General features: G+C 43.8%; 1 protein-coding gene across 4 annotated transcripts in view; it reads right to left on the bottom strand.

Annotated features, from left to right (window-relative positions):
- Positions 1 to 572: 572 nt before the first annotated feature.
- KCNS1 (potassium voltage-gated channel modifier subfamily S member 1) overlaps positions 573 to 21,506 on the bottom strand; it is a 47,898-nt gene continuing 26,964 nt past the window's right edge. For 2 of the 4 annotated variants that reach the window (XM_077929257.1, XM_028735047.2), the window contains one exon: positions 573 to 13,002. In XM_077929257.1, the coding sequence (XP_077785383.1) occupies positions 12,568 to 13,002 (435 nt within the window). In that variant the 3' untranslated portion in view covers positions 573 to 12,567. The remainder of the gene's footprint in view (positions 13,003 to 21,506) is intronic. The other 2 variants (XR_013393010.1, XR_013393011.1) reach the window with 2 other exon arrangements.

Below are 21,506 nucleotides of genomic sequence, written 5' to 3'. Positions count from 1 at the left end.
ATGGATAATGCTTCCTTAGGGCAAGAGGCACTGTTGTCCATATTATAATGGCAGGCTCACTTTCATAAACCTTGACCTAAAAAGGAAATAAGACTAGAGTGCTTACAGCAGGGATGGGGCCCTCCAGATGTTTAATTACAGCTCTCATTATACCTGACATCTTGCTGGCTGGGTCTGAGGCCAGCAGATCCCCATAATAGACCACCATCCAAATACGGCTGCAATCCTAATCACACTTATTTGGGACTATGCCTTCCTAAACTCAACAGGACTTCTTCTGACTAAATATGCATATGATTGCTCTGTAAGTCTGTTCTCTCCTCCACCATGGACATCAGCCCAGGTTTTTCTCCCTCTTTCCTTCCCTCATCCACATTCTTTCGCCCTCAACATTCGGCTTGATGGAGGGTTTTGGAGAACTCAAAATCTTGCTCATAGTTTTGTGACATTTTGGATGGTCTGAACGAAAGAACTGCGCAACGGGATTTTGAAATGCTTCCAACATGCCAACCGACAGAACTTCCTAAGCTTTCCCAGTGTAAAAGTGGAGAAGAACAAGAAATGATATCTGATGATGGGTCACTAAGATCTTTAATAAAATATACCATATGCATCCCATGCATAAATATAAAATTACTATTGTACATGCTTTTTGATGATCTTGTTGCATAACAGTTTTCCTTAGCATATTTAACTGGCATCTAATATCAAGTACATTTTGCTACCCGGCGATATTGAGGAGCAAATGGGTACTCCTGTATTCAAGTATCTGTAGCATCCTTCTTCAGCAATTCCATCTCACAAAAATGAGCAAAGTCTGGACCACGAATGACCCTATTTGCTTCTTAAGAATGGAAGACGATGGCTCTGATGTTCATGGCTAATGTATTCATGTCCATCATTGTGTTTCTCTTGGAGCCAGCATGAGGTGTGATCTGATGTATTGCGCTGTAGTCTCTTGGCTTGAAAGGAATGGGGCAAAACAACTGGTTTCAAGTCTTTCTTCAAAACCAAGCTACACGAAAGGTAGTTAAACACTTTACACATACAGACATCTTTTAAAGTGCCCAGTTCCCTATTTAGGTCAGTAGGGTTGGTGTTTCTACATGTAGGAATAGGCATTAGCACGCACATTAAGCAAAACATGAATTCAGAAACTTTACACACCATCTTACGGACATGTATGATGACCAGGGGCCTATGTTATTGGCTCATCTCTATGCTCTGAAATCTTTTGTGGCTGCTTTGGACAATCTGGGCCTTCAGGATCAAAGTAGACACAGTATCAAATGTGTATTTACATTTGAACAGCAGGTTCTAGAAAATGCAAAAAGCCGTGGTGAGGTTGGGAGACAGGAGTTTAACACTTTCTTTGGAAAGTTCAAAATGGCTCCTTCAAAGCTGCAAATTGATTTGGAAGGTAAGTTCCTATTATTATTATTATTATTATTATTATTATTATTATTATTATTATTATTATTTTCTATACTGCCTTTCATCCGAGGATCACAGGGCGATTTACAATATAAAAACACAAAATTGGTGCCCATGGGAGCTTTCTTCCCAATACAAACAGCAGCTTCAAGGGAGCGATTTTAACCTGCATGCTGCAAAGAAACGTTTGATATTGAATCTAGTTTGGACCTAAGGCATCCTTTGAGGAGATTTCACTCACTCACACCTACACACACACACACACACACGGCCACACAGGACTTGTGTATTTCCAACAGCCATCACTGATCAAATGCTATACAGGGAGCATTGTTCAGTGCTGCACCACCACTGGAAGAAACTGAAGAAAAGTTAAAAAGCAGAAGACATGTCTGCTTATTTACTATCCATTTCATTTCCCCCCAGATGTTCAGATCACAATGCTTTTCTAAGGGAACAGTTCACGTGTCTAGTTGATGCACACTCAGGAGTGATTCAATTTCACTTTCTTGGTTACACACAGAGAGAAAAACAAAAAATAAACTGAGGCTGCAGTCTTAAACCTACTTACCAAATGAGCAAGCCCCACTGAATTCAATTCAGACTTACTTCTAGTAGCCCAATGGTTAGGATTGTGCTGTTGTTGGCATGCTGTCATTTTTGGCAAAGTGAAAATGGGGTGTGGGGACAGAAACAAGCAGCAAAAAACATCAGAGGCAACAACACAATTACACAACACTGGTTCTTTAGTCATTGCAAAAGATAGTACTTATTTCTGTTATGGAGGGGGGGGCACCCGACAAAAATTACTAGCAGAAACCTCCATATAAAGAATGACAAAAAGCCACACAGGAAACATCAACTTGTTTTTTACTTGCATTTAAATCTTGCCTTGCTTTCTTACTCAGAGTGGAATTAGCTTCACGAACTCTCCCTTAAGTTACACCAAGAGCTGGTGACTTACCAAAAACACCGGCGAAGTTTCATATCTGAAAGGAATTTAAGTCTGGATCCAACTTTCCCTGCCATTCTAGCTACTATAGTGCCATGTACACAGCTAAAATGGATTCAATGTGGTTGCAATACTATGCATTTGCTAGGGTACGTCCCTTTGAATTCACTGAGGCTTACTTCCACACAAACATGCATCATGGCTGGGTTGTAAATCATTTCTGTTTCGGAAAAGCATGCTGTTGAACCTAAATTCTGAGTTTAAATAAAAGGACTGGGAGGAGAGTACAGAAAGGACCTTCTTGCATATGCTACCCTGCCTTCTCCAGAGAAGCTCACCTGTTGCTGATATTAACAAATTTTCTGCACCAGGCGAAAACCTTTTTAGTTCCCCTTCTAACATCTGCAAGTTTTAATGTTATTATCGTTTCTGTTTTATAACTTGCCTTTTGTGGTTTTCCAATGTAATGCTTTCTCCCTCATAAACCACCTCAGAAAGATTTATTGAAAGCCGTCATATAAATTCTGAAAATAAGCAAAATAAAATCAGAGCAGGGGACAGATTTGTCTGACTGTCAGATGAGATATAATGGCCAGTTTGCTAGCTAGCTGCAAATTGGACCAGACAAACGCCAAATTACCGTAAATAAGATTCTTTCAGGTCTCTAATGATTGTGCTCAGACCAATGGATGTTTGGCTCTGAATCACTCCAATTCAGTCCATTCTCCCCATGTGGCCCTTTCAGGTTGAATTTTCCATCTCAGCAGTAAGAGTATCTGTAAACATTCCATAGCATCATATAAGCTCAGTTGGGCAGTGTTTTGGTCTCTAATGTTTTAAGAACCTGTGCCATTGTAGCAACCCAATCACTGATAAGGGACAGCTCGCTAACTCAGTTGGCTTAAGCACGCCTGTGTTTAAGCCTTAATCATAATCATGTGCACGGAACTGAATATTTGCTATTCTGCAAATATTATCAGTTCTCTCTCTCCCACTTCTGATTACCCAGCAAACCTAGATAAAGGACGTATGTGGTCCTCTTTGTTCAATTACGCCAAAGGTGAACTGCTTGCATTTGTTCGTGAAAATGCAGCCTTGGCGCTCAAAGCTCTTATGCTGATGGAAGGAGAGGAACTAAAGCAATTTTCATCATTATAAAGAAGAATGGCAACGGCAATCTGAACTCCAGTGCTTGCCCTGATCGGTTCTAATCTTGGAAGGGGAAGGTTCCGAGATCATTAGATCAGCCCTCAGTTATCAATATTGCAGCTTAATGCAGTTTTTGGCAACTCAGGCAACACAGAACTCAGGCAACACAGAAGCTTGAATTCCTCTTGACTTTTCTCACCTCTTCCCTCTTCTTAGCACTCACAGCTCTGGGAGGCAGAGACATTAGCTTGCCTGCTCATGATGCCTGCTGATCTGGGGAGGCCACTCATTGGAAACCACTGAGATTTCCTCCCCACCTTTGTTTTGTTAAAGGGTAGACCAGGACAGATCCTGAAGCTGAGGCTCCAGTACTTTGGCCACCTCATGAGAAGAGAAGACTCCCTGGACCCTGATGTTGGGAAAGATGGAGGGCACAAGGAGAAGGGGAAGACAGAGGACGAGATGGTTGGATAGTGTTATCGAAGCTACCAGCATAAGTTTGACCAAACTGCGGGAGGCAGTGGAAGACAGGAGTGCCTGGCGTGCTCTGGTCCATGGGGTCACGAAGAGTCGGACACGACTAAACGACTAAACAACAACAAAGACCAGCCTTTTCCAACCTGGTGCACTCCAGATGTTTTGGAGTACGACTCCCATCAGCTCTAGCCAACACAGCTGTGCAGTATGTTGTCTGTGGCTGATGGGAATTCTCGAGACAAACATCTGGAATGCATCAACTTAGGGAAGGAAGGGGTAGACATGTGTTGCATGTGTGCATTTGACTGCATCACAGCCCCGTCACAGGAATGGCCAATCACACACTATCGTCACTTGATGGAACCCTGGTCATAAGAAGACATCTGCCGGATTAGACCAAGAGGTCCAACTAAAACAGGGTCCTATTTCCCACTGTAACTAGTCAGGAGCCTCTGAGAAGCCCACAAACAGCAGATTTTCTGCTTGGTGGCAGGCAATAATCAAGCTTTAATAGAGCATCAAGTCCATTGACCTCAATATTGTCTACACTGACAGGCAGCAGCTCTTCTAGCAGGCTTCTTTCCCTGCCTGACCTGGAAATACTGGAAATTGAACCTAGGACCTTCTGCCATGCAAAGCAGATGTCCTGCTACTGAGGAAAGTTTTTAATGTCTGATGATTTATGATGTTTCTGTATATGCTGGAAGCCACCCAGAGTGGCTGGGGCAACCCAGTCAGGTGGGTGGGATACAAACAATAAATTTTATTACTACTAATACTATTACTATTACTATGTTGCTTCACTGTTGCTTACCACCACCCGGCACCCAAAGGCATACCTGTCACCATAAGGGGAAAGTAACACTTATTTGTGAGGGACTGAGAAATATGTGGAGGTATTTTGAGGAACCTCATGAGAAGAGAAGACTCCCTGAAATTGAGGGCAGAAGGAGAAGGGGACGGCAGAGGACGAGATGGTTGGACAGTGTTCTCGAAGCTACCAGCATGAGTTTGACCAAGCTGCGAGAGGCAGTGGAAGACAGGAGTGCCTGGCGTGCTCGGGTCCATGGGGTCACGAAGAGTCGAACACGACTAAACGACTAAACAACAATAACAATTTTGAGGAACAAGGGCCTAAAGGTTTAAGGCATTCATTTGTTTAGGGCAGGTGTGAGAGACCTGTGGCCGCCTCAGATGTTGCAGGACTACAACTCCCATCAGCCGCAGCCAGCATGGCCAGTGGTCAGTCAGGGATGGTGGGAGTTGTAGTCCATCAACATGTGGAGGGTCAAAAATTCCTCATCCCTGGTTTAGGGAAGGAAAGCTTCCTTCCCGTTTCCAGGATTGCCTACAGGTGCAAAGTAATGACAAAGAACATGCCATCTTTGCTGTCCAGAGGCAACCCCAACGCATATATACACATTTGCTTCGAGAGCTAAAAGGAAAAGCAAGAAGTGGTGTACCTTTCGCTTGGAGGGGACAGGCTTCCTCCTCCTTTACAATGATCAATATTGTCACAGTTCCCTGCATTGTCTTTCCATATCCAACCTTTTCTTCCTTTGTGCAGCCTTGCAAGTGATTTCACAACAGTTACTACCCCATAAAAAAGTGTTGCTGCCTAGTTTCATTTGTAGCACTTCAGCAGCAATAGAGAAAATGACAATAAACCAACCCTTTCTCATTTACCAAAGCATCTCTTGGCTGGTTGCCTGGAGACCATTTTTAATTGCTATAGGCAACGAGGCAAGTGCCTGTTTCAAAGGACTGCTTTTTGTGCTGGTGGAGGAGGAGACCGATAAGCAGAATCACTTCTACTACTACAGAGCTCTGCTGCTGAATCGGGACAACAGAAACTTCCTTAGTTATTGTAAGTTGAGTTCATGGCCATTTACTTTTTGATGCTGAAAGGCAAGTGATTGTGGCAGAAGATGTTTGATTGCAAAGCAATCGGCACTGGAGAGAGTTCTAGTTATATTGAGGTCAAGCAGCATAGCTTTCCAAGCCAGGGCACTGAGCACACAACTAGACATGAAGTGGGAAATCAGTGATGATGGATCTTCCATTTTTAAAGTTAATAGTGGCTCCGGGGCCTCTTAAACGTGAAGTCAAAATAGCCATTTCCCAAAGTTATTATGGGTTATTGGAGGGAAGATATACAAGTACGAAGTGGTACCCAAGTTAATAGTGAACCGAGAGTGGACAAGCTTTGTTATTAGATGCATTACGGCTGTGTTAATTGGGCAATTACAAAAGGCGTCCACTAAATTGCCTGCTTTGGTATCACTGAGCAGGGACTATGCAAAGCCTTCTAACTACTATTGGTGCCTGCTTTCTCTCAAGATGCTGTACACCAGAAATGCACTGGGGGGAGGATACATAGCACGCTCACAGCAATTGCTTCTCTGAAGCCATTTGGAGGAGGTCTGAATTGGCCCCGATAGAGGAAGGGATTTCTAAGAAGAACATACCAAATGAGCCAGCATTACAAACGGGCACTGAAAGCCATTCCCGAGCCATTCCAGACAAAAACAGCCCAAGGCTCTGGCGAGTTGTGTTAATATGGATATAATTCAGCCAGGCTCATGGAGGTGCTCAAGCCAGATGTAATAAACGGGAGGGGGGTATCTCTCAGCCGAAGGTGCTTTAAGAAGTTGGCCGTCTTCCTTACTGAGCCTGAGCAAATGAAAGGCAGAAGCCTGAGGCAAACAAAGCACTATGGACTTCTCCAGAGAGAGAAAATGAAGAGGTGTTTCCCCACTCCTTCCTCACAACCACCATGATTGGACTTATCTACAGATCCTTCCCCTATAAGATTCTACAGCATTTGTCACAGAGAATGAGGCTGCCAACCACAGTAGAACTAGGTTGAAGGCCTACACAGGACAACACTACAAAACCCTGATCAAACTCCTGCTTTGTTTAATAACAGGAGGACATGTCTACAGTTTAGCCATGAAAGATCTACTAATGCCATTACATATAAAGCATAACTTCAAAAAACCTCATACGCTGACATAAGTAATGACCTTCGACCTCGGGTTCTCGGATGTTGATGGACTACAACACCCATCATCCTTGACTATTGACTAAACAGGCTGAGGATGATGGGGGTTGTAGTCCAGCAACACTGTGCTAGTTTGGGATAGTTTGAGCGATCTTGCTATAGTCGACAGCATGTTGCCTACCTCTGGTGTAAGAGACAGGGTCTTTCCGGTGGTGGTGCCCATAATATGGAACAGGCACCTGAGAAAATTGGCTGTCAACAGACACCAAATGCTGTTTTAATGAAACATACCTTCCCTGGGTTCACATTTTTATGCTTTTAAGTTAAGATTTGTCCAATGCTGATTTTGGTATCGATATTTGTGTTGCGGTTTTTTTGTGACGATATTGTTGCTGCTGTTGCTATTGTATATGTATTGTTCTTGTGAGCTGTCCTGAAGGAATTTTTAGGGAAATGCAATAAAAACACTATGTTTATCTCTCTGCCGCCCCTGCCCCCTCACAATGCCTATGACAGCAGTCTCTCACATCGAATGTAATCGTCCTGTAGAAAGGACTCTATGAATTGAAAACAGAGATATTGTATGTACCTTTGTTATCCATGAAAATATTTCAATAAAAATTAAATTTTATATATATATATATATATATATATATAGTGCTGGCACTTTTGAGAACTAGTTTCTCCATTTCCCATTCTTTTTGCAATTTGCAAAATCCCCAGATTTACACATCAGTCCCCATACAAAATCCATTGAAGTTGAAAAGTGTCCCCGGATTCACAAAAAAAAATCTGGTAACCTTAGCATAAGAGCCATTTCACATACGTGGCAGAGAACCTACCCCGTATTTTTCGCTCTATAACACGCACCCGACCATAACACGCACGTAGTTTTTAGAGGAGGAAAATCCGTAGGCATGCCACCCGTAGGCATTCCCTCCATAACACGCACAGACATTTCCCCTTACTTTCTAGGAGGAAAAAAGTGAGTGTTATGGTGCAAAAAATACGGTAGCTTTCTCAGCAAGTCTACAGTCGACAGGAATCAGCACCCAATTCCAGTTGTATTGTATTGCATATTTCCAAATACTTATATTTTAAGGACTAGACCTATGTAACATGTGACTACCAGTAAGAGAAATGCTCGATAAGGGTGTGTTGGGTCGGTAGGTTTCTTCCTCTCTCCACATTTTGCGGTGATGTAACAACCAGAGGTTGTGTGGGGTAGAGAGAGATTATAAATAATGGAAGGCAACACAGCAGGCATTCTTTGTCTTACGCTTCACAAAGTGGCATCTTAAACAGCCCGAGAGACTGTGTCAGGAAAGTAAATAGGAATTTGGTTTGTAATCTTCTAGAGGGTGCTAAAATGATATTAGCAAATAACTGGGGAGCGGGGGAGAACCCAATGTAATGCACACCCCTCTGTGTCAGAAAACGAACAAATTAACTGCTTTAATTAAAATGAGATCCGGTAGCGCTAAGCTGATTTTTGTTTTGGAAGACAGGGAAAAATAGCTTTATTCAAATGAGAAGCATCTAAGAATGAATGTACTTATACATGTTTTATGAAGTGTTGCCAGCTTAATGAGTAGGTTTTATATGCATAGGTTTTATATGCACAGGAGGGGTTAAAGGTCTATGTCATGTGTGGTATGTCTCTGGATGTGCATGTTATACACTGCATGCTTTACTTAATGTTACTTTTAAACACATTCCTCATCAGATCATTGTTCCACCTAGCTCAGTATGCTCTCACTGACTGGCAGCAGCTATGTGAGGTTTCAGAAAGGACTCTGTCCCAGTCCGAACAGGAGGTGCCAGGGAAATTTGCCCACAAAAAAACACGGCCTGTTCCACTGAGCTAGGGAATTCTGGCATGTTCGTTAAGCATTCTTTATTTATCAGAAAGAGCCGTAATTCCGGCGTTTCGAAAAAAAACGTGTGCAAAAACTCGCTTACATATTTATAAACGCATTGCATGTGTATTCCCCTCGAGAGTCATTCAGAAGGGAGTTTTGGGTTTATTGTTATTAATAATTCAATTTATATCCCCCCGCCCACCCATGTTCCCCAAGTAGCCCCGGGGGGCATAATAGGACTGACAAGGAATAATGGTGCCCCTTCATTTTTCAGGGGGGGATACATTTGGGCAGATGCAGTTTCTTCTTCTTCTGGGGCCATCAGCATATTTATTACCTGGCTGCAACCCTTTAGGGAAGCACTGTCGCTCTTGGGCAGAACACCTGCTTGGCATGCAGAAGGCCCAGGTTCTATCCCCAGCCATCTCCACATAGGGCTGGGAGAAAGCCTGAAATCCTGGGACTCTGCTTGCTAGTCAATGTGAACAATACTGAGCTAGATGGAACAATGGCTCGACTCTGTTGTCAGCAAGCTTCCTGTTCCCTTTGCCTACTTCAGAAAGAGACCTCAGGGATTAAGAGAGCAGCTGGCAGGCAGGCAGGAACACTGGAAGAAAGTTCCTCCAGCTGCCTAGCACACAGGGAGCCGCGCTATTTGCCATTCACAGGCTTTCTGGTTGCGTTGCATCAGCATCCCCTGGGGTGTTCGTGGAAGGCTGTGGTTTTTGCCGCCTGGAGTTGGCCCTGAGCTCCGCAAACCTGCTCATCCCATAATAGTGACATTTCATTATCATCACATGCCCATGCCAGCAGAAGAATTCCCACATGCTCGGCGCAAAGCTCGCTGCTGAAGGGAAACTCCGCTAAATTAATTTGAATCCACTAGGAAAAACACTTGCGGGCCCCTAATAATTCTCCATTTCTCTTTGAAAAGAAAAGAGACTGATGATAGTGCATTGAGCAGTAGAGCACAGAGGACAATAGACCCCACAGCAAGCTTGAGACGTACAAGGTACAAAGCAATTGGACCAAAATGGAACTTGTGTGCCAAAAGACTGGCTTGCAAAACTGAAATGGCTTGCTAATTTGCCCAGGAATTGGTACCTGTGTAATCTATCAATGGCCCTGTAGCGTCCAGAGGAAAATCGTGTTAGCTGCTGCAGTGCATTCTGGGTGCAGCAAGTGTAAAGGATCAGGTTATTGGGCCACAATCCTCGCACCACCCACTGTGAATTAACCCCAACTGAAACCAACAGGAAATCTTTAGTGATTCAAGGTTTGCAGTGCTAATCAGAACCCCCCAGTTTTCCTCAGGTTCCCCTGCTGGATTCCATCCTGGAAAAGGGTCCTCCTCCCTGAAGGTCTTGTTTAACTTCTCTCAGACACACAACTACTAAAGACAAAAACAAAACCAAGGTCTGTGTCCACAATGGGACCCTAAAACAATTTGGGGGCTGCCATGCCAGAGTTATCATTGGCAGAGCTCTTGTAAGTGTTAAGTCTACCTTATAAGAGATGCTTCTGTTCTGATTAGCTTTAGAAACAGACCAGAATAACTGCTGCCATTGATATTTTCAAAAGCGAAAGCTAGTCATTGCTCCTTCCTTCTCGTAGCCTTTGGTGAACCCAGAGATGCATTTGTTGTTTGCAACTAGCTCAGGCCAGGCTAATTAAACCTGCCCAATGCCTCCTCTAGTCCATTTTCAGATTGTTACAAATGGCAAAGTGTGGCATCTTCCCACCCTGAGCTTTCTTGCTTAACCTTCGTCTCAAAGGAGAGTTCTGCGTTCTTGGAAGCTTGCTCATTATCTCGTGACATTTTCCTTGGCCCCAATGACAGTTTTATGTTACTGCTGCTGTCCGAGCCTTATAATCATGTGTCAGGTGAAGTTATATAACACCTTGTGACCAATGAGAAGAAAACCCACTGCTATCCCCTTGCTACGGGCCATATTTTCTGCAGCTATATTTGCATGGGTGCTATGGCTGTCCTGTCATGAGCGTATGGAGTCTAGCTGAAAGTTTTCTTCCATCTCCTCCTCCACTGAGGCGTGGGATTCCCAATATGAGCAAAGTACTGGGAGAGAAACCACCATCAGGAATGAGGTAAACACATCTGCAAAAACAAAAACCCCTTTAAGATAACCTGTGCTTATTCCAGCCATGTCTACATAGCAGTATCAGTGGCCAGATTTACACCATACATTCAGAGGGCTATGATACCCCTGTGAACTGTCATGGCTTCCCCCCAGGGAATTCTGGGAGCTGTAGTTTGTTAAGCGTGCTGAGAGTTGTAAGAAGGCTCCCTATTCCTTTCACAAAGCTACAATTCTCAAGAGTTCCATGTGAAGAGGGATTGATTGTTAAAGCACTATGGGAATTGCAACTCTCTAAGGAGAACACGAGCCTCCTAATAGTTCTCAGCACCCTTAACGAACTCCAGCTCCCAGAATTCCTTGGGGGGAAGCCAGGGCTGCTTTAAGTGTACAGTGGAGATGAGGCCTAATTTAAAGCCATCTACTACTCCAATGGCTGACACTATTATTTTGTGACAGTTGAATTGTATCAGACATTTGCTTTAGTATCTTTTTTTTAAAATCTAATCTTTCAATTTCATTGAGCTTTGGGCACCAATGCTGAGAAGTCAAGGGTATACCATGCATAGTTGTAGAAAAAGCATCCATTTCATTCTAAAACATTAAGGGTTGGGGTGGAGAATTGGCCATGAGGCACTAAGTAGCAGCCCCACCCACCCCGTGATGTACTCCAACCCTTATTCAGCACATCCAGGTATCAGAATTCTCCCACACCACCCTGCCCTGTTTTCCTTCATCAGCTTCAAATCTATTTAATTCTTCTGCATCCACTGATAAGTCTCCACTGTCTCTGTTGGACAGACATTTATCAAGGGAGCCAGGAGGTTCTTTCTTCTATAAATCTCATAAGCCACAAACAACACTTTGTCACAGAAACTCAGGATAGACTTTGCAACCGTTATCTGGTCTCTTTGGCAACAGCTGAAGCAGAATCATAATCCGGTCTTCAGAGCACAGAAATTGGGGTGGGGGGAATAATGTTGTGTATTGACAACTTGACGAACAGTGGAGAGCATTTGGTTGTATCTGAACTAAGGATCATGGTGGCTGTTACTGGGATGGCTGCTGAACACCTAAAATGAGAAAAAGAGCCTTTAAAAAATGGTTGCGCCATTTGCCTATTATTTGCTAGGATTCTAGTCTTGCATTTCCAATCCAGCCAGGATGCCTTGCTCCCCTGCCTGTCGGTTATACCTGAGGGTTGCTAATAGCATTTTCCCCACTCACACACCCCTGCAAGGACCTTAAAAAGTGCTGATAATGGTAAAGCTACCCTCTTTTGCTGCTCTGGAGGGATGAGATATGGACTGCATCAAGAAGCATAGCAGTTTGGCCATTTGGCTCCAACGGTCCCTTGGTGGGTAGAGGATCGAGTCAGTCACAGTGTATAGCGTCTTGGGCAAAATACTGGAAATCCAGATGCATAAGGTGAGTTGGTATTCTGCATTGGCTCAGCAGGCAAGTGATTCTGCAACAGGTCACTGATAACTAATGGGCCCATGATGGCAGAGGTATTTGCTCCTGCGACCATCTCACGAGCTCCTTGCCTGGAAGCCTGATGCCAGAATTGAAGTCCCTGATTCCCTGTCCGTCTCAATGGACTGGAAGTATGTTTCTGGTAAAGTCATCGTCTCTCTGGTAGGCCTCACTGCAAAACTCTGACTCTTGGCTCGGGTAATTCTCAGAGTCCTCCGGTTCCTTCTTATCACTGTTCCGCACAGCGGCCTCGAGGGCCTTCTGCTGGCGGTAGAAGTGGGAGAACTTGTTGAAGATGATGGTGATGGGCAACGCCACGACCAAAATCCCGCCCAGAATGCAGCCGGAAGCAGCCAGCTTGCCGGCCACCGTCACTGGCACAACATCTCCGTAGCCGACGGTGGTCATGCTCACTGTCCCCCACCACCAGCAGGCGGGGATGGTATCAAAGCCAACATCTTCTTCCTTTTCAGCTGTGTAGGCCACTCCGGAGAAAACGGACACCCCAACGGCCAAGTACAGGAGTAGGATTCCCACTTCTCTGTAGCTGTGCTGAAAAGATGAATAGAAAAGATAATGGGAATAGGCAGAAACAGCCTACAACTGAGAATAAAGAGATTCTTAGAGGGAAGGAAGGTTATGGGGACTTTCTTGGCTTTTCTGCCCCCTGAGGAGCTGGTTGGCTCCTTCCCCCCTCTTAAGACAGGGATATCCCTCTTTGTATCATGTGGGAAGTCAGATAGCAAGTGTCACGAACCTACTTAGGGTGGAACTACAAGTTGCCTCAATCAATACAGTGGTACCTTGGGTTAAGAACTTAATTCGTTCTGGACCTGAAACTGTTCTTAACCTGAAGCACCACTTTAGCAAATGGGGCCTCCTGCTGTTGCTGCGCCGCCGGAGCACGATTTCTGTTCTCATCCTGAAGCAAAGTTCTTAACCCGAGGTACTATTTCTGGGTAAGCGGAGTCTGTAACCTGAAGCATCTGTAACCCGAGGTACAGTGGTGCCCTGCAAGACGAATGCCTCGCAAGACGAAAAACTCGCTAGACGAAAGGGTTTTCTGTTTTTTGTCGTTCCGCAAGACGAATTTCCCTATGGGCTTGCTTCGCAAGACGAAACGTCTTGCGAGTTCTTGCGAGTTTGTTTCCTTTTTCTTAAAGCCGCTAAGCCGTTAATAGCCACTAAGCCGCTAATAGCCGCTAAGCCGCTAATAGCCGTGCTTCGCAAGATGAAAAAACCGCAAGACGAAGAGACTCGCGGAACGGATTAATTTCGTCTTGCAAGGCACCACTGTACCACTGTAGTCTTCTAATCCTGCACTTGCTAAGGGAGGGGTGGGGGATCTGTGGACTCCACCCATCACTAGCCCCGGCAGCACACCCACTGCTCAGTGATAATGGGAGACAGCTGCAGTCCAGTATCTGCCTGGGAGGGCATTGGAGCAGAAGAATCAGTGGACGGGAAGGGTTGTCATGGAATTCTACTCAATATGGATCCAGAGTAGATTCCAACGTATAGTTAGCTGAATTAAAACCTAAACACGTTGCAGGATTCTCAAAAAATAGACCAGAGGCAATGGTATTTCATCCAGCAGAGCTTTACTGCTACTGAAGGCAAATGAGCATAATGGTCACAAATCTAATACATTCAGGATTGGCACTGTCCATAAGAAATCCAGTTGCAGCAGACTTAACTTAATATTACAATAACTTATAATAAGACTAAACCTTGACACTATATACAGAACACCACACCAGAAGGAAAAGAGATAGAAAGAGAAAGTAACGTGTAAAAGATTATCTGAAAAAAGAGAATGTGTAAAAGATCATCTGGGAAAATATTGTTCTCAAATAAAACTAAATTTTGCAAGGTAAAGATCAGATAGATAAGATAAATTATGTATTAGAAAGACAATAAGGGAAAACAACACAGTTGAAAAGAGAAAGAAGACAGAAGAAGCTGCACTGAGGTGGCGGGAAGTCACTTGTGTAGAAATATTGTTATTGTTTGGTTTTTATATGTGTACGATATATGTTAAAGAGTGAATAGAATGTTTATATAAATAACCAATTTAAAATTCAATAAAAAGAAAAGAAAGAAAGAAAGAAAGAAAGAAAGAAAGAAAGAAAGAAAATAAAACCCAGGCTCCTTCTGGCCTCTTATTATAGTCAGCATGACCTTGACAGAAGAGATAACACAACCAGTTTAAACCAGCTGTACTCATCTTCTCTGAAGGAATAACCCAAACACCATGAACCTTCCGCTTGTTTCTTTCACACAGAGAAGCTTCCAGAACCCTCTTGAATTAATTAGAACAGGAAAGATCTCTACACATCAGATCAGTACTTTCTGTACCAAGAAATGCAAACTGACTAAAATATTTAGGACTCTGGCTCACCAACAAAAATATCGACCTATACCAAAATAACTACACCCCGGTGTGGAATGGAATTAAGAAAAATTTGGAGGTTTGGGCCAGGATGAAATTATCATTATGGGGAAGAATATCCATGGTCAAAATGATGATACTCCCTAAAATGTTATTTTTATTTCAAACGATCCCCATAATAAAAGGCACAAAAAATTTTAAAGAATGGCAAAGGGCGATCTCTAGATATGTCTGGGAAGGAAAGAAGCCCAGAATTAAGTTTAAGGTATTAACAGATATTACTGAAAGAGGGGGCTTCGCCCTACCAGACATGAGATTGTACTACGAGGCCGCATGCCTCAGCTGGATAAAAGAGTGGATAAAGTTGGAAGATACAGAACTGTTAGATCTGGAAGGGTATACGAACAAATTTGGATGGCATGCGTACTTGTGGAGGGATAAGACAAGAGTACATAAGGGATTTTGTAGCCATATCTTTAAAGGACCTCTGATAGAAGTTTGGAATAGATATAAGAACATACTAGAACCAAAAACCCCACACTGGTTAGCCCCGGTGGAGTTGATAAGTGTAAAGAAAGTAAATATGGGGAAAAAATGGGGTAGGTATGAAGAAATGGTATCGAAGGAAGGAGGGAAGTGGAAAGTTAAACCATATGAGCAGGTAAAAACATATACATATGATTGGTTGAGCTACTTTCAGATAAATGAAATATTTAAAAAGGAGGTGAAAGAGAGGGGCTATGAAGAAAAGGCATCGAAATTTCAGAGAGAGATTATAGATAATGATCGGAAAAATCTGTCAAATATGTATAAAATATTGTTAGAATGGAACATGAAAGATGAGAAAGTTAAAACGGTGATGACTCAGTGGACAAAAGACTTCGGCTATGACATACAACTAGAAAATTGGGAAAAACTGTGGAGAGTGAATATAAAATTTACAGCATGTGTGTTATTGAGGGAGAATATGTTAAAAATGTTATATAGATGGTACATAACACCCGCAAAACTAGCCAAGATGTATAAAACAGACAACAAATGTTGGAAATGTAGACAGAAAGAAGGGACGTTTTATCACCTATGGTGGGAATGCGAGAAAGTTAAAAGCTTCTGGGAGGAAGTTTATAATGAAATCAAAAAGATATTATGCTACACCTTTGTAAAGAAGCCCGAAGCCTTTTTATTAGGTATGGTGGGAAAAGATATCAAAAGAAAGGATTGTAAAATCTTCCAGTATGCGGTAACAGCAGCCAGAATTGTGGTAGCGCAGAAATGGAAGCAGGAAGAAGGCCCAACGTCTGCAGAGTGGAGGTTAAAACTGACGGAATATGCGGAGTTAGACAGATTAACAGGGAAAATCAGATATATTAAGGATCAAAAATTTATAGATGACTGGGGAAAGTTTGCGGATTACCTGGAGAACAAATGTTCAGTAAATATAACGCTAGTAGGTTTCAAAGAGGCACTGTAAAGCACTAATAAGTATTGCTTATGGGAAATAATGTACGAAAGGGGGTATTAATGGCAATATGAAAGAGTGGATTGCGCGATAAAGATGCAAACGCGAATGAATGTCAAGGACGTTGAAGGAAGTCCAAAAATATGAGATGTACGATATATGGATATAATGTATATAGATGGAACATCAATAAATTGTTTTTAAAACGCAAAAAAAAAAAAAAAAAAAAAAAAAAAATGCAAACTGACAAGGGTTTAGTACCCCTCCCACTGTTTTGTTCCTACGCACCTGCCCTGCATTAATGTTGAGTGAAACACAGACCCTGGGAATGCGGAGCTTGGGCTGTCTCCAGTACTGTACCATTAAACAAACCAACCAACATCTTTCTTGGATGATTTTCAGAGCAGTGTGTAACACAGTGACGTTATATTGATGCCTATGCCACAGCCAATACCTCTGTGATCATCATCTCAGGCCCCTCCTTTGTGTGCCCCTTCCATGAGAACCGGCCTTTGCAGTTGTGACTTCCTGCTTGTAGAATACTCACCCCAGAGAAGCTCGCCTGGTGCCATCATTATATATCTTTGTGTGCTAAGCCACAACTTTTTTTCCGTCAGGCCTTTGGCTTTTAATGATCTATGGTCTTTTTGCATGGATGAGATGCTTTAATCTTGCTTTTAAAAAACCCAGAAATGTCTTTAAGATTGCATTTTAAAGCTGGCTTTAACGTACATATGTGGTTGTTGGCTTAAAACATTGCAAGGCGCTTTAAGCTGCTATGGCAAAAAAGCAACCAATAACTTTAATAAATACTCGTTAAAATACAAATAATATGAGACTTAAAGAGCTTGCAATGCAGACAGAGTTAGGTATGCTTGCACTGTATCCAATTTGCAACCTCTTAATATTTCACAGCTGCAACATTTGAAATAGCTTGTTACAGGTTTGTTTTTTCTTGTACACTTGTGCAGCTCAGAATCATTATATTAAAATAATATACTCTCATTTCTCCCACCCTCTCAATTCATAATGGGGTAGGGTGGGAGAGCCATTTGTACTGCAGAGAGACCAACTAAATTGCAAGCAGGTGACTCTTGCTGCCTTTCAAACTGTTTGTAGAACGCCTCATTTCGCAGAATAATCCTACACCCATTTTCCTGGGAGTAAACACGGGTGGCACTGTGCTCTAAACCACAGAGCCTAGGGCTTGCCGATCAGAAGGTCGGCGGTTCGAATCCCCGCGACAGGGTGAGCTCCCATTGCTCGGTCCCTGCTCCTGCCCACCTAACAGTTTGAAAGCATGTCAAAGTGCAAGTAGATAAATAGGTACCGCTCTGGCGGGAAGGTAAACGGCATTTCCGTGGGCTGCTCTGGTTTGCCAGAAGTGGCTTAGTCATGCTGGCCACATGACCCGGATGCCGGCTCCCTCGGCCAATAAAGCGAGATGAGCGCCGCAACCCCAGAGTCGTCTGCGACTGGACCTAACGGCCAGGGGTCCCTTTACCCTTTTACCTTAAACCCTACTGAACTCAGTATGCCTTACTTCTGAGAGTCACTCCCAGGAGTGTGCTGAACCTGTTATTGACTGGTGAGATTCATGGCTCACTTATTTTATGAAGGATTGAAGCCTTGGAAGGAGGTGCTAAAAACACATAAACACCCTTGCTCCCCAGTGTCACCAGCTTAATATCTGTTTATCCAGGCGCCTTCCTGGATCAATATGCTTCTTAACAGCACTCAGAATAAGAATCAAGATGCTTTGCTGACCACCACTCCTCCTGTGACTAATGCAAATAGAGCCTCAAGGGTCAGGCAGCCTTCGCCGCCCTTGGTGTTTCTCCAACTCCCAGCGCAGCTTCTCTGAAGGGCAAAACATGGAGCCATCAAGAATCTGCCTGGTGCTGCCGGCCTGCCTCTCAAGATGTAGACGGTGCTGGACTCCAGATTGGCACCAGTGCCAGCCGTATGTTGGGCAAGTCTCTGGTTTGCATTCACCCGAGACAAACACCCATCTGGTGTCTGCAATGTTTGGCAGGGAGGAGATTGATTTCTTGATGGCAAATAAATATCTGTCACTCTCCTCCCTTTCGCAGAGTGCAGAGCAGGGACTTGAAAAGGGGAGGGGGAGGCTCACGCAATGCCAGAAGACGTGTCTGCGTGTGGTGCCAACTCAGCCACAGGGAAGATCAAGGAGGTTGCTGGTGCGAGGGGCTTCAAGCAGGATTGGGTCTATGCAATTTTACAGAAGGGTAGATGGGCAAATCATAATAATAATAATAATAATAATAAATCCCCAGTTGCTGAAAGGCTTGTGACAGTAGAACCTGCATTTTACCAAAGCTCCTCCTTTTTCCAAATTGGTTTTGGCAATCCTAGTAGATGACTATGTTGGCATAACAGAGAGAGGCAATATCCAGTGCCAGATCTCAGAGAAGGGGTCAAAATAGAGCATTTCCAGTTTCTGAGTCAAGCTGGGACTGCCATACTTCTCTCTCTCTCTCTCTCTCTCTCTCTCTCTCTCTCACACACACACACACACACACACACCCCCCTTTCAATTATGTGTGTTAATATTTTTATAATGGGGTTTTTATACTTGTAAACAGCTTAGAAGCCACCTTGGCAATTAAGTGGTACATGAATTAATAAATAATCATTATATCCAGCTAATGCATCCTAACAGTGCAAGGATTGACACTTGCGCAACAGAATTTACTCCACTCCTCCCACCACAATTGGTTTCCCAAACTTGAAGAGGGCATGGGAGTTCCATTGTGCAAGTGTAAATCATTGTGCTGCCAGGATGTATCCGACTGATCCCACCTAATAATAATAAAACACCAAAACATCAATGTCAACAGTCTTTAACTTGCAGAAATGTATCAGATGAAGTTCTCCTTTTTAGAGACATGATTATAGGCAAGACTGAAGCCTTGTCAGCTAACAAACCTACCCTCTTGGTTAGCAAAAGATGTTCAGGGATGGACAGGGGTGGGGGGCTGCTCACTCAACTAAGCAGTTCCACTGGTGGAAGCCAACACAAAGGCTCCCTCTAGCATAGCAGGGCTTCCCCCCTGCTCTCCGCTCCCCCCATAAGCTCTGGGGGATTATGGGGAAAACGCAGCTCCCTTAAACTACAGCTCCCAGAATTCTTTAGGGGGAGCCATGACTGTTTAAAGTGGCATCATAGTGCTTTAAAAATATGGTACAAATGTGGTCAAGGTTGAAGGGTGGCCATAGGGTGGGCAGCCTTAAAATGTTTCCTGTGGGCATCTCTTGTGAAGGGCAAGAGTCCTCTCCTCTCAATCCTCAGGCAGGATCTTTGAGAACTCAAATCCGCTCGTCAAAGGCCTTTGCATCAGTCTTTCTATGTTGGCAATTCTCCTCCAGCACGCCCCTCTTATGTCTTCAAAATGGAGCCGAAGAAATGGATTATGCTGCTCAGTATTTGCTCTACGGCGCAGGGAAGAATCACAACCGACCAGCTGACTACAGCTGGAACTGCTGCTTACACTGAATGACCCATGTGTCGCTGTCAAAAGATGACGAGTCCATCCGTCAACGTCAGGGACGCGTGTTTTTCGCTCAGGCGTGTCAGGTGGGGGAATGGAAGTCCCTCTTGCCATCGCCAAGCAGAAGCAGCAGCGAGGAGGACTAACCCAGAGTCACGTGACATGAGCAGAACAAGATCTGTCAGAGCCGGTTATTTATAGGCAGGGACACAATTGACAGACAGGCTGGGACAACAGCATAGTGACAGTCAGGCTCAAAATGAAACTGTCAAAATAGAGAGAGAGAGGCAGCTGATCCAAGTGCAACCCAGCCAGAAATGTGGAGCAACCAAAGATGCTGTGTGTGTGTGTGTGTGTGTGTGTGTGTACATATATGTATGTGTATGTTGTATTTTTCGCTCCATAAGACGCACCTAGTTTTTAGAGGAGGAAAGGGGGAAAGCCCTGTTTTGGGGGAAATCAGCTCACAGTTGTGCAGCTTCTTTTGCAAAGGGGAAAAGCCCTCTTTCTTGAGGATCATCTCAAAGTTGTTGAGCTTACTTTGCAAAGGTAAAAAAATCCTGTTTTTATGGGGTTCAGCTCACAGTTATGCAGCTTCTTTAGGAAAGGAAAAGGAGCCGTTTCTACAGTTTCCAGACAGATCAGCCAGTCACATGTTGCTGGGGAAACAAACAGCCTCCATCTGTAGAACATTCAACAATGGAGGCCTGGGCAAGGAGGCAGGGCTGGAAAGGGAGCCAGCGATTGACCACACATTCGCTCCATAAGACGCACAGACATTTCCCCTTACTTTTTAGGAGGAAAAAAGTGTGTCTTATGGAGCGAAAAGTGTGTGTGTGTGTGTGTGTGTGTGTGTGTGTGTGTATCGGAATGAGTGGGGGAGCAGAGAGCGTGAAAATGCTGGGGGAGAAAACTAAATTAGGGAATAAGAACCTCATCCTACCAGCAAGGAAGGTGGTAGCTCATAAAAAGGAAAAACTAGACAAAGATATCTGGGTGAAATTTACACTTGGAGATAATGGGTCCCAGGTTTCTGGATCAATAACACATTTTCATCTTCTTCTAGCAGCCATTACTTTTACTTCTGGCCTCTCACTTTGCTGGCTGCGTGAGCAGGGGAGGCAGCGGGGAGAAGCAATAAAACAAACCACGCTTACAGCACAAAGCAGTGATAAGAAATATACTTCCAAACCGGAGCTCCACTTACGCTGTGTCTCCTCCTTGTTGCACCATCACTACCCTCCTGTCCCTTGGTCCCAATGTCCCAAAATAGGCGGTTTCCTGCTTCCGGCGCTCATGCTTGATTTGCATCAAGGATCCCCACCTTCTTTAAGAACTAGGGTTGAACTTGGTCAGGTATGTTACATTTGACCACTAAATATAAAACACCCCCAGGGTGGATGGCCCGGATATACAACAATGAAGTAAACTTCAAGATAAAACACTGAATAAAACTGGAAGCAGGTAAACCTTTCAGAAACAGCAGCGCTCTCTCTGGGTGTGTTCATTTCATGCCTAAATGACAGCAATGTAAGCATCCTCCTCCATGGGGAGAGAACTTCATAACCAGGTTTCTGCAACCAAGAAGGGATGATCAAGGGTCTGGAAACCAAGTCTTATGAGTAACGGTTGAGGGAGATGGTTATGTTGAGCCTGGATTAGAGGTCCCTACCAGAGAAGAAGGGAAAACCAA

The sequence above is a fragment of the Podarcis muralis genome, chromosome 5 (assembly GCF_964188315.1).
Source record: "Podarcis muralis chromosome 5, rPodMur119.hap1.1, whole genome shotgun sequence".
Lineage (NCBI taxonomy): Eukaryota > Metazoa > Chordata > Lepidosauria > Squamata > Lacertidae > Podarcis > Podarcis muralis.
Note: the sequence above shows the minus strand (reverse complement) of the source record. Positions and strands in the feature narration are given on the sequence as shown.